Genomic DNA, 12,655 nt, shown 5'->3' on the forward strand with positions numbered 1-12,655 from the left:
ATAAAGATTTTAAATCTGTAATATTTAGTGAAGGGTCTTCTCATTATTTGCCCACAAGTTATATTAATCAGCATTTTGGAATTAAAACATCCGTTTCATTTCTTGCAGTTGACAGATTTTCTATACACACTGCAAATCACTTTTTCACAAGTATTTGGAGAAGATGAAGCCTGAAGCTGTACATATGTTCAGAGGGTCTGGCTGGGATAGAGCTGGGATTTAGGCAAAGCAGTCAGTGTGATGCTGTAATTCAGATTTGTCATCAAAACTCTGCTGATAACACACCAGTGTTTTATCTACTGCCAAGCAGTGCTCTCATAGGCCCAAGGCCTTCTGTTTCTCTCTCTGCCCCCATCACCTTTTCCACTGAAACTTACTTTCAACAGTGGGATTTGAGGACCCATGTTTTGTTCCTTGAGTTTTGGCTTTTGTGTTCCTGTTTTTTCAGTTATTCAGACCAGAATACACACTTTCACTTTCTTAGCAACAAACCTGTGACACAATCAGCAGCTTTTGCTACTACTGTCATGGAAGCGTTAAGGTGAGCACAGCCTTCAGTCACCTCCTCACCTCCTAACCCAAAATGAGGGCATATTATTTTCTTTCACTCTTCAGAGGGAAGAAAAAATCAGCACAAAGTATATCCTTAAAAGTTAGCAATAACCATCTAGCTAATAAGCACCTAACAACCACTTTCAAACGGGCTAATTTTATTTTAATTTGAAAATACAAAAATATAGAAACATTGTTTTTAAACAAAGCTTACCTTTAATTTCTTATTTAGTTTACAGCAGTATCTGTATAACATTGCCAAATTTAAAGGTCCAAAATCTCCATAGAAACTAGGAAAAAACAAACAAAACAGTATTATTTATACAAAAGAGCTAAGCAAATTTCAACATGCTTGTTGCGATAATTAAAGCTGGAAATCAAAGATACTGAGTAGCCCATAAAAATGGAGCAACAGGTACAGTAATTTCACGATTACAAGCCACACCTATTATAAGCCGCACTTCCGGGGTGTCAGCAATGTTTCATTTTTTCTCCATAAATAAGCCGCACCGGATTATTAGCCGCACTTTCGTTCGCAGCGAGGATCCACGTGCAACTTTCACAAAGTTGCCTTTTAGTAACAGAACCGCGTGATCACGGGGTTTACTAGCTCGGCCCTGCTTGCCGCTGCCACCGGGAGGAAGGGGAGTGGCATGCCCGGCCGGTGCCGCTGGGAGGAAGGAGAGGGGCATCCCTGGCCAGTGCCGCCGGGAAGCGGAAGAGGGGCGTGCCCAGCCAGTGCTACCGCCGCGCCCCCTGGGGCTGGGCGGGCTGCAGCTCAGCTTGGGGCTGCTGCTGGCTCGGACTTCTGGGGTGGGAAATTTCCAAAATTTGTTCATATATTGGTTGCTCCCGAATGTAAGTCACATTTCCGGTTTGGGTGCAAAATTTTAGTCAAAATGTTGCGGCTTATAATTGTGAAATTACTGTAAGTCCTTTACTGATTAATTAAAAAAGGAAAATAGTAACAATTAATTTAAACTTATTTGTAGCTTCAGTTTAAGATAGTCCAGTAACTACTTTTCCCATTATATACAAACATTTTAACTACAGAATTATTTTCTTCATCCTATGATATCCAGTCTGGTTTTGGCCAAAACCATGGAGTGAAGAACTTGGAGACATGATATACATTTAAACCATGCTGATGTCATTCTAAAGATTCCACAGCTGCTTTAGATGAGAATATGTCATTACCTACTATCAAGAATAAGGTAAACAGAATTTTTTATGGGTGATAAAATTTATTTAATAACATCTAGTCTTGATCTCTGTCTGAAGCTTAAGCTCATTTCTTTATATCCCTTCCTTCACTATTCCAGAGATTAGATATTACATACACACTTTACATCTAATTGTTTCCTTTTGTCTCCCAAATCCTCCTCCCTCTAGGCAGTTCTTCCAATTTATTATTTATCTCATGTTCTAAATACCAACTTCTCACTGCTCTTGTTTCTCTCTGTGTTTTAAACTGTGTTACCTTTGAACAACAATCTCTGGCCTTGAGGTAAGAGCTAGTAGCAGTGATCTGTATAGGAAAATTATTGCACAACAGGAGTTCCTTGTAGTGATTCACAAAGCTCCTCCTAGCAAACCTTCTATATAGGCACCTTTACAAATAACAGCAGCCTGTATGCAAGCAACTAACAGCAACCACTTCTAGAGCTCCCTCTCCATCAATTGTGCAAAACTGGTCAAAATTTAAGATGCAAACTTCCTCCAGTAACTCTCCTGTTGTGCATAAAAATCTATCTTGATCATCTATGCAAATATGCTGAAGCATATATTATGAATTACAGTGAAAATGGACTACTACTTAAACTGCTTTAATCTGATCTGCCTTAAGCCTTTTTGATGAAAGAGACAGGAAGCTTCTTGCCTACTGACACACAAAACAAGCCATCAGCATCTGAATGCATTCTATTTGGGGAATCACAAAGGAAAAAGCTGTTCTGGACTTACAGTCTTTGAAGGAGCAAAAAGCTACTGAAATTACATGATAGAATAGATGGCAGTACCTATCAAGCTTTCTCCCCTCTGGCAAAGGGTTTATTTTTCAGGAAAATGAATTAGATTCCAGTTGAACATAAAAAGAAAAGCTCCACTTTGAGGACAATTAAACACTGGGAAGCAATTGTACAGAGAGGTTGTAAAACCACAACCAAAGTGTACAAGATCTGAACAATCTGCTCTTGTCAACCTTGTTTTGAGCCCATGGGTTGCATTACATATCTGCAGAGTTGCCTTCTGCTTCACCAATTCTGCACAGACACAAAAACAAATTAGGAGTGTGTCTTCTTTTTTATAACATCATTGATATCCTCCTCCCCATATTCTCTCAAACAAGAAAGCAAAGACCAGCGTAAAAAGAGACTGTCATATTAATTTGGTCACTCTCTAAGACAAGTAGCCGTCCTGCCACACCAATGCTATTTCAGTATCATCTCCTTCACAATATCAAGTATCAACACAAGTGTTAGTTAAGATTCAGTTCAGCACAAAACATTATGATGTAACTACAGGAGTTAATTAGCTGCCAAAAAGACCAAGGTGTCCAACTACTAGAACTTAATTTGCAGGTTGGACAGAAGTTGACTAAACCAAGCGAAAACTGCAGCCACAGGAAAGAAGGGTTTAACTTCAGAATTCATCATCTTCTTTTAGGTAAGTCTGCTAGATATGCTTAACAATGAGTTTTAAAACAAAAACCTCCATACAGTTTTTCTAGAGGTGAAATAAAAACGTTTTAAGGACAAGTGTGAGTTATGACCAAACAAGAAGTTAAAACTGGAGCTCTAATAACATTGGAGTGAATGTAACTCCTAGGAAAGTTATATAGAAGGCTTCCTAACATCTCCTCCCATACAGTTGCACTAACACATGAATCAAAAACCCCCACCCTATCCTACTCCATCAATTTTAGGACATGCTTTCACTGAAATGTAAGATGGAAGAGTAAAACTTATGATATTAAATTATTCTGGAAAAATACTTTTTAAAGTACTGTGGAAAAATATGGAATGGGATAGTTACTATAATACCTATAATACTTTTAAAAAAAAACACATTGTGAGCAAAGAATCAGAAAGATATAACTGAATACACAGTTCATCTAAAGAACTGAAGAAGCACAGTCATGCTTTATGATAAGATTTATTACAATTCATTCGCTAGAAGTACATCAATCTGTCGTACATCCACTTCTACTTTTCCACATGATTAAATTTGAACAGCAGTATAGGAAAAGTACATGAAAAATCAATTTACAAATTCATCCACAAGACAAATTAATATTTTGGTGGGTATAAGGATAAAATATATTTGAGTCTATCCAGGAAGTAACTGCCTTTCTACAAAATGAAGTCATTCAGCTTCTCTCAGCCCCCAAAGTAAAGATGCCACAATCTTTGACTATTTCTCCATCACTGATTACCATTAAAAATCCTGTGCTTCTCTTAACACAGTGGAGTAGGGGGTAGAAGTATCTGTGTTGAAGACTCTGGTACTACCCCTGTTTGTCTATGCTGCAGAAACAAGATCTTTCTCAGAATCCAAAACCAATCAAAGGAAAGGCACTTCCAGTCCCTGCTGCATCAGTGCTACTGCCCATACACAAAACCACTGCCAAGTGCCAAGTGATTTCCCTACAACCATAGAAGCAGTATAAACCAGCTACTGCCTTTGCTGATAAAACATCATGGTTGAAATGCAAAGCAGAAAGTTAAAATAATGCACATAACATAACCTTTCTCCATTTTATACCTCTAAATTGGAGTAAGTTAATTATCCTTTCTTTTATGGGGCTAAGTGAAAAAAGTGCTTTACAAATCTTCAAATCAAAAGAGTTCTCTGAAAGATAATACAAGGCTCTGTACTGAAGTCAATGAACTCTGATGTCCAAAATCTTTATTCAATTTACATCCCTAGACCTAAATACAGTTTGTGACATGTTTAAGGAGAAGGATTTAATCCTATGCACCCCCATTACTTTTGCTACAAAAGACCATTTTTATACTTGAATTGGTGACACTTGATCCTGGTTCACCCAAAGGATTTTCATCTCAAGACCAGAATTTTAAGTAAATGTAAGTGGAACATGGGGAATAATGGGTGGGGTAAAGGGAATGGGGATGAAATGACACACCAAGTCATGAACCAAATAAAGTATTTTATCTGGCAAAAACTGAAGATGAACATAAGAAAAGTCAAACAGCCACTGATAACAATTCAACCAATATTATTTCACTCACATCTCTTTTACATCTAGATGTTTTAACAAAGCATTTGAACACACTAAGAGAAACTGGAATGCTTCTGAAGCTTAAGCCAGTTGAGAGACAGACATCTAGAGGTGGAAACCAGAGGAACAGAAGGCAGGTATGATATTAATTCACACACAATTATATTTTGTTTTAATCAAGTACCTAGATGATACCTTAAATTACTCTTCTTCCTCATCCCATGGAGACTTGCTATCCTTATGCTTCTCAAAGCAAGTGGCAAAACCCCAGAACATGCTAGCTGAACATTTAAATACTCTACTTCACAAATACTATCATGATGCCACGTGGAAGCAGTGGTGCATGTTTCTGGTACCTGTTTTGTCCTTAGAATAGAATCCTAGGACCATTTCTTCCTACCTGTAATTTGTTGCAGTATAAAGTAATATCTGAGGCATTTGCTGTACTGTGCATCGTCGGAATGGTCATCCCCTTAGAAAGGCCAGCCCACTGCTCTGCTCTGTCACGCAAACAGCCGCTGTAAATTCTTCAGGGAATTTAATGGTGAAGGAAATGCAGCCCATATCCCTTTAGCAAGAAGTCCTTTCCAATTGCAGTTCCATGGGATGCCACATGAAGGTGCCACGAGTCAGTTCAAGCCTGAACCAGCACTTCCGAATGTAAACTTTTTATTAGGCATTTGAATATCTCTGACCCTTGTGCTGGAGAAAAATGATAAACAGATTTTCCATCCTGAATGATTAGATGATGCCACTCAATGAAGGAATATTATACCCTAGCAGACATTGAATTGATAACCTCCACAGAATCACAAGAGTGTGCTGAGGTCCCTTTCGGTGGTACTGCTCTCCAGTCTCTGTTTCCCCAGCCTGCCCCTACATCCAGGGCTGCCCCATTCCAGGTGCAGAATCTGGCACCTGCCTTTGTTGAATTGCATACAGTTGGTGATTGTCCATCTCCACAATTTATTAGAGTCCATATTAATCCCAGCCAATCTATCAGGCCAAGACATCATCTTTCAAAGATAAAATGCATTACTTTACTCCAGATGCCTGATACTTCTTCCCTACAGAGTAGTAGTTTTATACTGCCATTCGCTGCCCATCAGGACAGGAATGATGTTTCTGGTTTCAGTCATTGGTTTAGTAACTTGAAAACAGAGGCACCATTTAATAACTGCAATCATTTTCTGGAGTACATATCCCAGAATTGGAGCTCAAGTACTCATTAAAGTATGAAGTTTGCCTTCTTAAAGACTTGTAATCATATAAAGCCATTTTCCTGCCTCAACAGGAGCCCTCCAAGTTTGCAATTACTTAAGTCAAAAGATAAAACCAAGAACCTGGAGAAATAACAAAAAATACAGCTTCCTAACTGCAAAACTTGGCTAATTTTTCAGCATTTTACAAATGTCCAGCTTCCTATTATAATTAAGCAATGAGATGCTTTCTCTTATTGTGATTTATTCTTCTCTTACTCCCTCCTCCCTCTTTCCTACACAGGAACATTCACATCACTACCCTCTAAGGGCTTTACTGCATCTGTTCTGAGCCTGGCCATTAAACAGTACAAGGTCCAGGTGCTGCACAAGTGGCCACCTGACTATTCAGCTACTTGCTTCAAATCATAAGCTGAACACTTCTTACATGCAACAAAGTCTCTGGATGAGAGAGGATCAGTCTGCACATTCATTACAACCTAACTGCTGGTTGGCAAATCTTACCTATTCAGGTTTTTTTCTCCAGCTCCAGTTTCCTAAGTGTTTCTCCTCCTCATTCTCAAGCACATGAAAAAAGGTGAGCACTGTTTTCGTACTCTAGATTCCAGTAACACGTGATTTGTTAGGAGCTTTGTTAATTGGGCTGAGGCAAAATTCCTAATGCTTAATGCTACTTAGGGATTGTGTGCTTCTGAACAAAGGATGATACAACAAATATAACCCTGGAAATATCTGAAGGTAGGAATAATGCAGAGGCTCTGAATTATGCAAAAGCCCCCAGGTAATTAAGTCCATTTCCTCTTGGAAGTTCCAAGTCCTCCTCAAGATCCTGATTCTTCAAAACCCAGCAACTCACAGATCTAAGTCACAGATAATTAGAATAGTTATTCCAGATACACAATTTTTAAATCTAGTACTCCTTGATATCAAAACCAAATTAACAATGAAGAGGTTCTCCCACAAAAAGTTGCCCCACAGAAGAACCTTCAGGTCATATCAGAAGAGTTGTTCCCTTTGGGGAAGAAATCTTGACAGAGGCCAAGATGCACATAAGGGATTTCCTAGACAAGCCACATTCCCATCCAACAGAAAACTGGAGCTTAGAAAGCTGCTGTTTTATCCTGGTACCCTTTTACTGCAAACAAAAGGAAAACCTCCTCAATGCTACTGGCAAATACTTTTATCTTTTACTTATGAAAAAGCAAAGACAGACATGATAAAGCAATGTATAAAATTAAGTGGAGAAATTTCCTTGTTTTAACTTTGGACAATACTACTACATTATCTTGGTCATTCAACAATCAAGGTTGGGTCTTCAAAATTACTGACATGAACTAGGAAATCCCTGCTTTGTGTATGAAGTGACAGCTCTGATTGCTGTAACAAGAGTTTAAGTCTAAGTTTTCTTTTTCCTTCCAATGATTTAAGCCACAGAAAGATTGAGAAGTTCAGGTTTCCTATGCCAGTACTTTAACTGGAGAGCCACAGAAAAGCAGCATTTAACCAAAGCAAAATCAGATAGGCTAACCCTTACTCTTCTCACAAGAAAGACAAACAGCTTCTTTGCATATACACATGCAATAGAAGAAACAGTACTCATTTAATATTGCTGTAACTAAGTACTTCAGAGTCTTGCTCTACTGCTACCTAACTGAAGTAGTTCTCATGAAGACTGCTGTGAAAGAGGCAAGTAACATCATAGCTCGAAAGAATGTTTTGGTGTAAAGCACAATTTACACAGACTATCATATTTACTACTTCTACAGCTCCTTACACCATGTCAAAGACTAGATCTGTAAAAGCTGTTTATACAAGAGATCCAAAGTCAGAACAAATGACTGAATAAAATCATTATGATTTATGAAGGCTGTCATTATAATTCATCAGTAAGAGATTCCTGTTTCACATGATTTAAATTCTGACTTTGTTTGAGAAAACTACTCAGAAATAAAGAGGACATTAAAAGTTGCTTTGATAAAACTAAAGCCCAGTTAGCCAGTGAAGTGCAGTATTTTCAACCCAGATCTGCTTACTGGAAGGTGAAACGTGAAAGACGCTATTCTTAGAGAATAAAAAGCTTCTTACCAGTGCCTAACTCATTAACTGAGGTCTTGCCAAGGCAAGGTTTGTCTATTTGCCAAATGATAATCTTCATCAAGATGGATTGTTTCTCATTTAATTCCATTTTTCTGAAGCAATTGTTACCTGTACTACACTGTCCTGAAAGACCGTGTTCCCTTATAAGAAGTAGTGCAGACTTTTTCAGAAGGAACCTCAGAGACTTTCAGAAAGACTCAGAAAATCTTACAGAAACAAAAATATGAAGGAAGAGATTTCACGACTGTATCATTCCACTCAGGTTTCTCATTCTCCTAACTGAAGCATTTGTATGTAATTTCTCTGGCATAATAGGTTCAAGGTTAAATTGCAGCATATTTAACTAAAATAGTGACAGTTCTAGTAGCAAGCTCCTAGTCAGCTAGTATTTGAGATAGTCTTAAATGGTTTTAAGAATGTCTTTATTATCTTTTTAATGCAAATGTTTAAGTTAAGACAGTATTATGAAGTCATTAGAACAGTTGAAAACTTCCAGCGAGAACTGAAGGCTAAAGTGCTCAGGATTACATAACCACCCTTCGCACATAGTTCAGTGATAAATCATGTGACAAGCAATGGGAGCAAGTCAACCCCAAACTTTGCAAACCATAAAATCTACCACTACAGCTCTTTTGTTTAATAAATGGGGTATAGTACTAATATAAAAATTGCTTCCTTATGTCTCTTCAGGAGTAAGGGGGAAAAAAAGGGAAGCAAGGCAACGAATTTTTAAGTATTATGTGATCCAGTAACAGGTTCTCTGTAATCAGGCAACTCCAAACCTACATATTCATGAGGTTTTCAGATCAGATACTGCTTCAGTGAAGCAAAATGACACCTCTGTAAAGTCAGCCAAATAAAATTCTGCAACAAGCTAACAGAACAAGAGCCCAAAGAAAAGCAGTTTACTTCCAAACACAATGAAGTATCTTTGTCTTGTCACTACAATGATGCATCTAAGCAATGTTAAATCAATAAACAATTGTATAAATGCAATTATTTCCACACCTCACAGGTGCTGAGGATTTCACACCTGAGCAGACATCTCCTATCCCTCCCTCCTTGGGACTCTCTGAACAAGTCATTTGATTAAAAAGGAAAATGGCTGTGGAATTCTGACCACAAGAACCACCCAAGACTCTGCAAACACCGTTCTGAACTACAGCATTTCAAAACTCACTTCCAAATATTTATTTTGCTATCATGCAACAAATACTTCTAATCACTTTCTCAGAAAGAAGATTGCATTTTTGAGGAAGCAAGGAGAACATCTGATCTGCTGTACTAAAGTTACACTCCAGTACTACTTACAGACAAGCCCTGTCAGGCCCCCACTTCGTGTGCAGCCTGGGAAACACAATGGACTGATGTCAAGCTTGTTGATGAGCATAAGGGAAACTATAGTAAAATTAGCACTTCCCCAAGAACCGAGTCTTGCATTCTATTCCTCAATTTACCTCCAGCCCTGCAAATTCAGAAAGTTATTAAAAATATACATAACATGGTAACCCTACTGACACCAGGTTTTATTTCCATGAGACCACATAAGCCTCCTTGGATATGAGAGGGCAAAAAAAAAATTAACATCAGGCATGGGTTTATTACCAAATATTGTGTACACTGATAAGGATAGGTACTGCAATACAAATACCAGGGGAAAGTTTAGCAATGACATGTAAAAGGTTATTACACAATTCCTTGGTACCACCTGGTAACTGTCACTTATTTTGATATCACATTTTAGCATTTTATGAGCACAAGACAGAGAGTATCTTTATGATATCAAATACAGGACAACAACTCTAAAATGGGCCAAACAGATTAGGAACCATCAATTCAGAACATATACCAGGAGTGTTCAAAGTCTTCAGAGGTGCCCTAGAAGATGAAGGAAACATTGCCTCCTTCCATTACCTAGTAATTATACTTGGTATCAGGTTACACCCTCATATGTAGTTAACACTGGGTTAAGGAATATACCTACAGAATTTCCTCTACATGTTAAAGAAAATTATGTTCCCCTCACCCCCTCAAATTTCCCAATACTTTTTTTTTTTTTTAAAATACAATACTGTCCTTACACAAATACCTCAGTTACAGATCTATGTTACTAGAGCCATTTGTAACCAACAGTACAGAACTACTCCCCCTTCCTATCCACAAGTTTAAATGCCACATAAGATTTCTTCACACTTCCTAAAAGCACATTAAGAATTAAAACATAATACTGAAGTCTGGAAGAGATACAAGTTTCCCTTCTTAAAGCAAATTGAACACTCTCATACTACACAAATTGCTCAGGACCTTCCCCAATTGAGTTCTGCTTTCAATATTAGCTCAACCCTCCCTTAGGATATTCCAAAGGTACCTTCCAACCAAAATTCCTTAATGATAATTAAAAAACTTACTCCCAACCCAAGCAGCCCATTACAGAAGTCAACTTTCAGAATGCACCACTGTGAACTCCAGCAGAACACACATAGTTTAAGAGAAGAAAACGTGTTGAAAAGATATCCTGAAACTACAGTCTGTGCATAGAAAGTAAGGTAAAAACCAAGGAATATTGGTTTACATCTCACAGAAGCAGTACTGGTCACTGGAGAAAGGAGGGAAGAATGGATGATGTTCACAATCGCTTCAAACCACTTGGAAAATATGTTATACTTAAAATAGGAACACATTTTTTGTTTCAGTTCTGCTGCAGCACACCCTGTGTTAAGCTGATAGGTATATATCATCCCACAGCAAACAGTTGATTTTGGAATGCAGTTCAGAGCACCAACTTTTTAGCCACAGTACAAAATGATTATTTGTTTGGGGGTTTTTTTATGCCCTTAAATAATATTCACAACTATAATAAGTTTTTTTACATTCTAAGCAAAGTCAGTGTCTTACCAACATGAACCTTTCACCTTTTTCTGCTGTTCTAAAGATAAAAAAGCCATCAAGAAGTGCGATCTCAAAACCCTCTAATTAAACCAGAGTCATAAAAGAAGTTGCAGATGCTCTTCAGAAGCGCATTTAAACATTGCATTCTCATGACTCTGCAAACTTCATACTCTCTACACAGGAAAATACAAGAAAAATAAAACAAACTACTGTTTATCTAGTCATATCAAGTAAGTCTTCTATTTAAGACACCATTCAATAAAGTGTGATTAGTCCTAACAAACCTCCATGTGTTAAACAAATCTTACAAGGCTCAGATATCCTTCCTCGAGCCCAACCACAATTTAAGCCATTTAACTGACCTTGCAAGTTGTTTTTATGGGTCTGTTTTTTACGAGCCACCTCGTTAAACTAGTTTCAGCTAATAAATAAATATATTGGGACAAACTTCAAGCTCAAAAGGCAACGGGGCAAAAACATTCCATACACTGTATCAGTGTGTTGGGGAGACTGATCAGGTGATCACGTTGAATATGCAAACCACAACACTTACTTTTCATACACCAGTTCCTCATCAGTACAGAAGTAGTGGGTATTTACGGTACTTTTCGGTTTAGCTCGTAAAGTAGCGAAGTACAAGCGATCTGAAAGACAGATAAGAGGCACGGCGTCGGACAGCGAAGGCAGGCGGCCACCGCCCCGGGGCACGCCTGTCACCGCGGGGCGGAAGAGGCTCCGCCGCTCCTATTTCTGCTGCGTGAGCGGCGGCGGGAGCGCCCGGAGCGCTCCGCCCGCGGGCCCTGCCCCGCCGGGCCCCCCGCGCCCCTCGGCAGCGGCTCCGACCCAGCGAGCAGCGCGCAGCAACAGGTGCGGGCCCCGCGCCTCGCCGGGGAGCGCGGGGAAAGCAGCGCCGGGGGCCCGGGGAGCCCGCCGGGCAAAGGAGCCGAGCCGGGCACGCAGCAAAGCCGGGGGAGGGCGGGAGAGAAGCCAGCGGGTTTCCTCTCTGGGAGAGGCTCCGGGACCCCGCGGGCAGGGGATGGGGCGGCTCCCGCCCCGCTCTCACCTTTCACGAACTCCGAGGCTCCCCCCAGCACTTCGGAGGCGGCTGCCGCCGGCTCCATCTTAAAGAGAGCGCGGAGCAGCGAGGCGCGGGGCGACTCCGAGCTCATGGCGCTCCGGGGCAGCGCCGGCGGGGCCGGGGCGCGCTCGCAGGGACGCGACCCGCTGCCCGGAGGGTCCGCCCGCCAGGGCCCACGGTGCTGCGAGCGCGGCGGCCGCAGCCCGCATAGGAGCGGGAGCGGAGGCGAGAACGAGCCCCGGGACACGGCGGGCAAGCGCCCGCAGGGACTCCAGCTCCACCCCGCCCCCAGCTAGGAGACGCCCCCGGATAAAGCGGCAGCGGGCGGTTACCAGGCGACCGGCGGCGCTCTGGCAACCGCGTTACGGAGCCTTTGTGTCGCCCGGCCCAGGGCTGACGCTGCGAGTGACCGGCCCCCGCGCTCCCCCCGCTCCCCGGCCCAGCAGCGCCCCTGCTCCGGCAGGCAGCGACCCTGAGCCGGCACCGCCCCGCCCTCCGCCCCGCCTGCCCGGGCGGTGCCGCAGCGCCCCGCTGCGCTGGGGCTGCTTTTCCCCGCCCGGGGGCGGCCCGTAGCGGAGC

At 41.1% G+C, this 12,655-nt stretch overlaps 1 protein-coding gene across 3 annotated transcripts in view; it reads right to left on the minus strand.

Annotated features, from left to right (window-relative positions):
- CDC14A (cell division cycle 14A) overlaps positions 1–12,192 on the minus strand; it is a 54,892-nt gene extending 42,700 nt beyond the window's left edge. For all 3 annotated transcript variants that reach the window (XM_033067824.2, XM_033067826.1, XM_033067823.1), the window contains exons 1-3: positions 12,062–12,192; positions 11,552–11,642; positions 767–842 (exon numbers count right to left, since the gene is read on the minus strand). In XM_033067824.2, coding sequence (XP_032923715.1) covers positions 767–842; positions 11,552–11,642; positions 12,062–12,167 — 273 coding nt within the window. In that variant the 5' untranslated portion in view covers positions 12,168–12,192. The remainder of the gene's footprint in view (positions 1–766; positions 843–11,551; positions 11,643–12,061) is intronic.
- Positions 12,193–12,655: the final 463 nt, after the last annotated feature.

The sequence above is a fragment of the Catharus ustulatus genome, chromosome 9 (assembly GCF_009819885.2).
Source record: "Catharus ustulatus isolate bCatUst1 chromosome 9, bCatUst1.pri.v2, whole genome shotgun sequence".
NCBI lineage: Eukaryota > Metazoa > Chordata > Aves > Passeriformes > Turdidae > Catharus > Catharus ustulatus.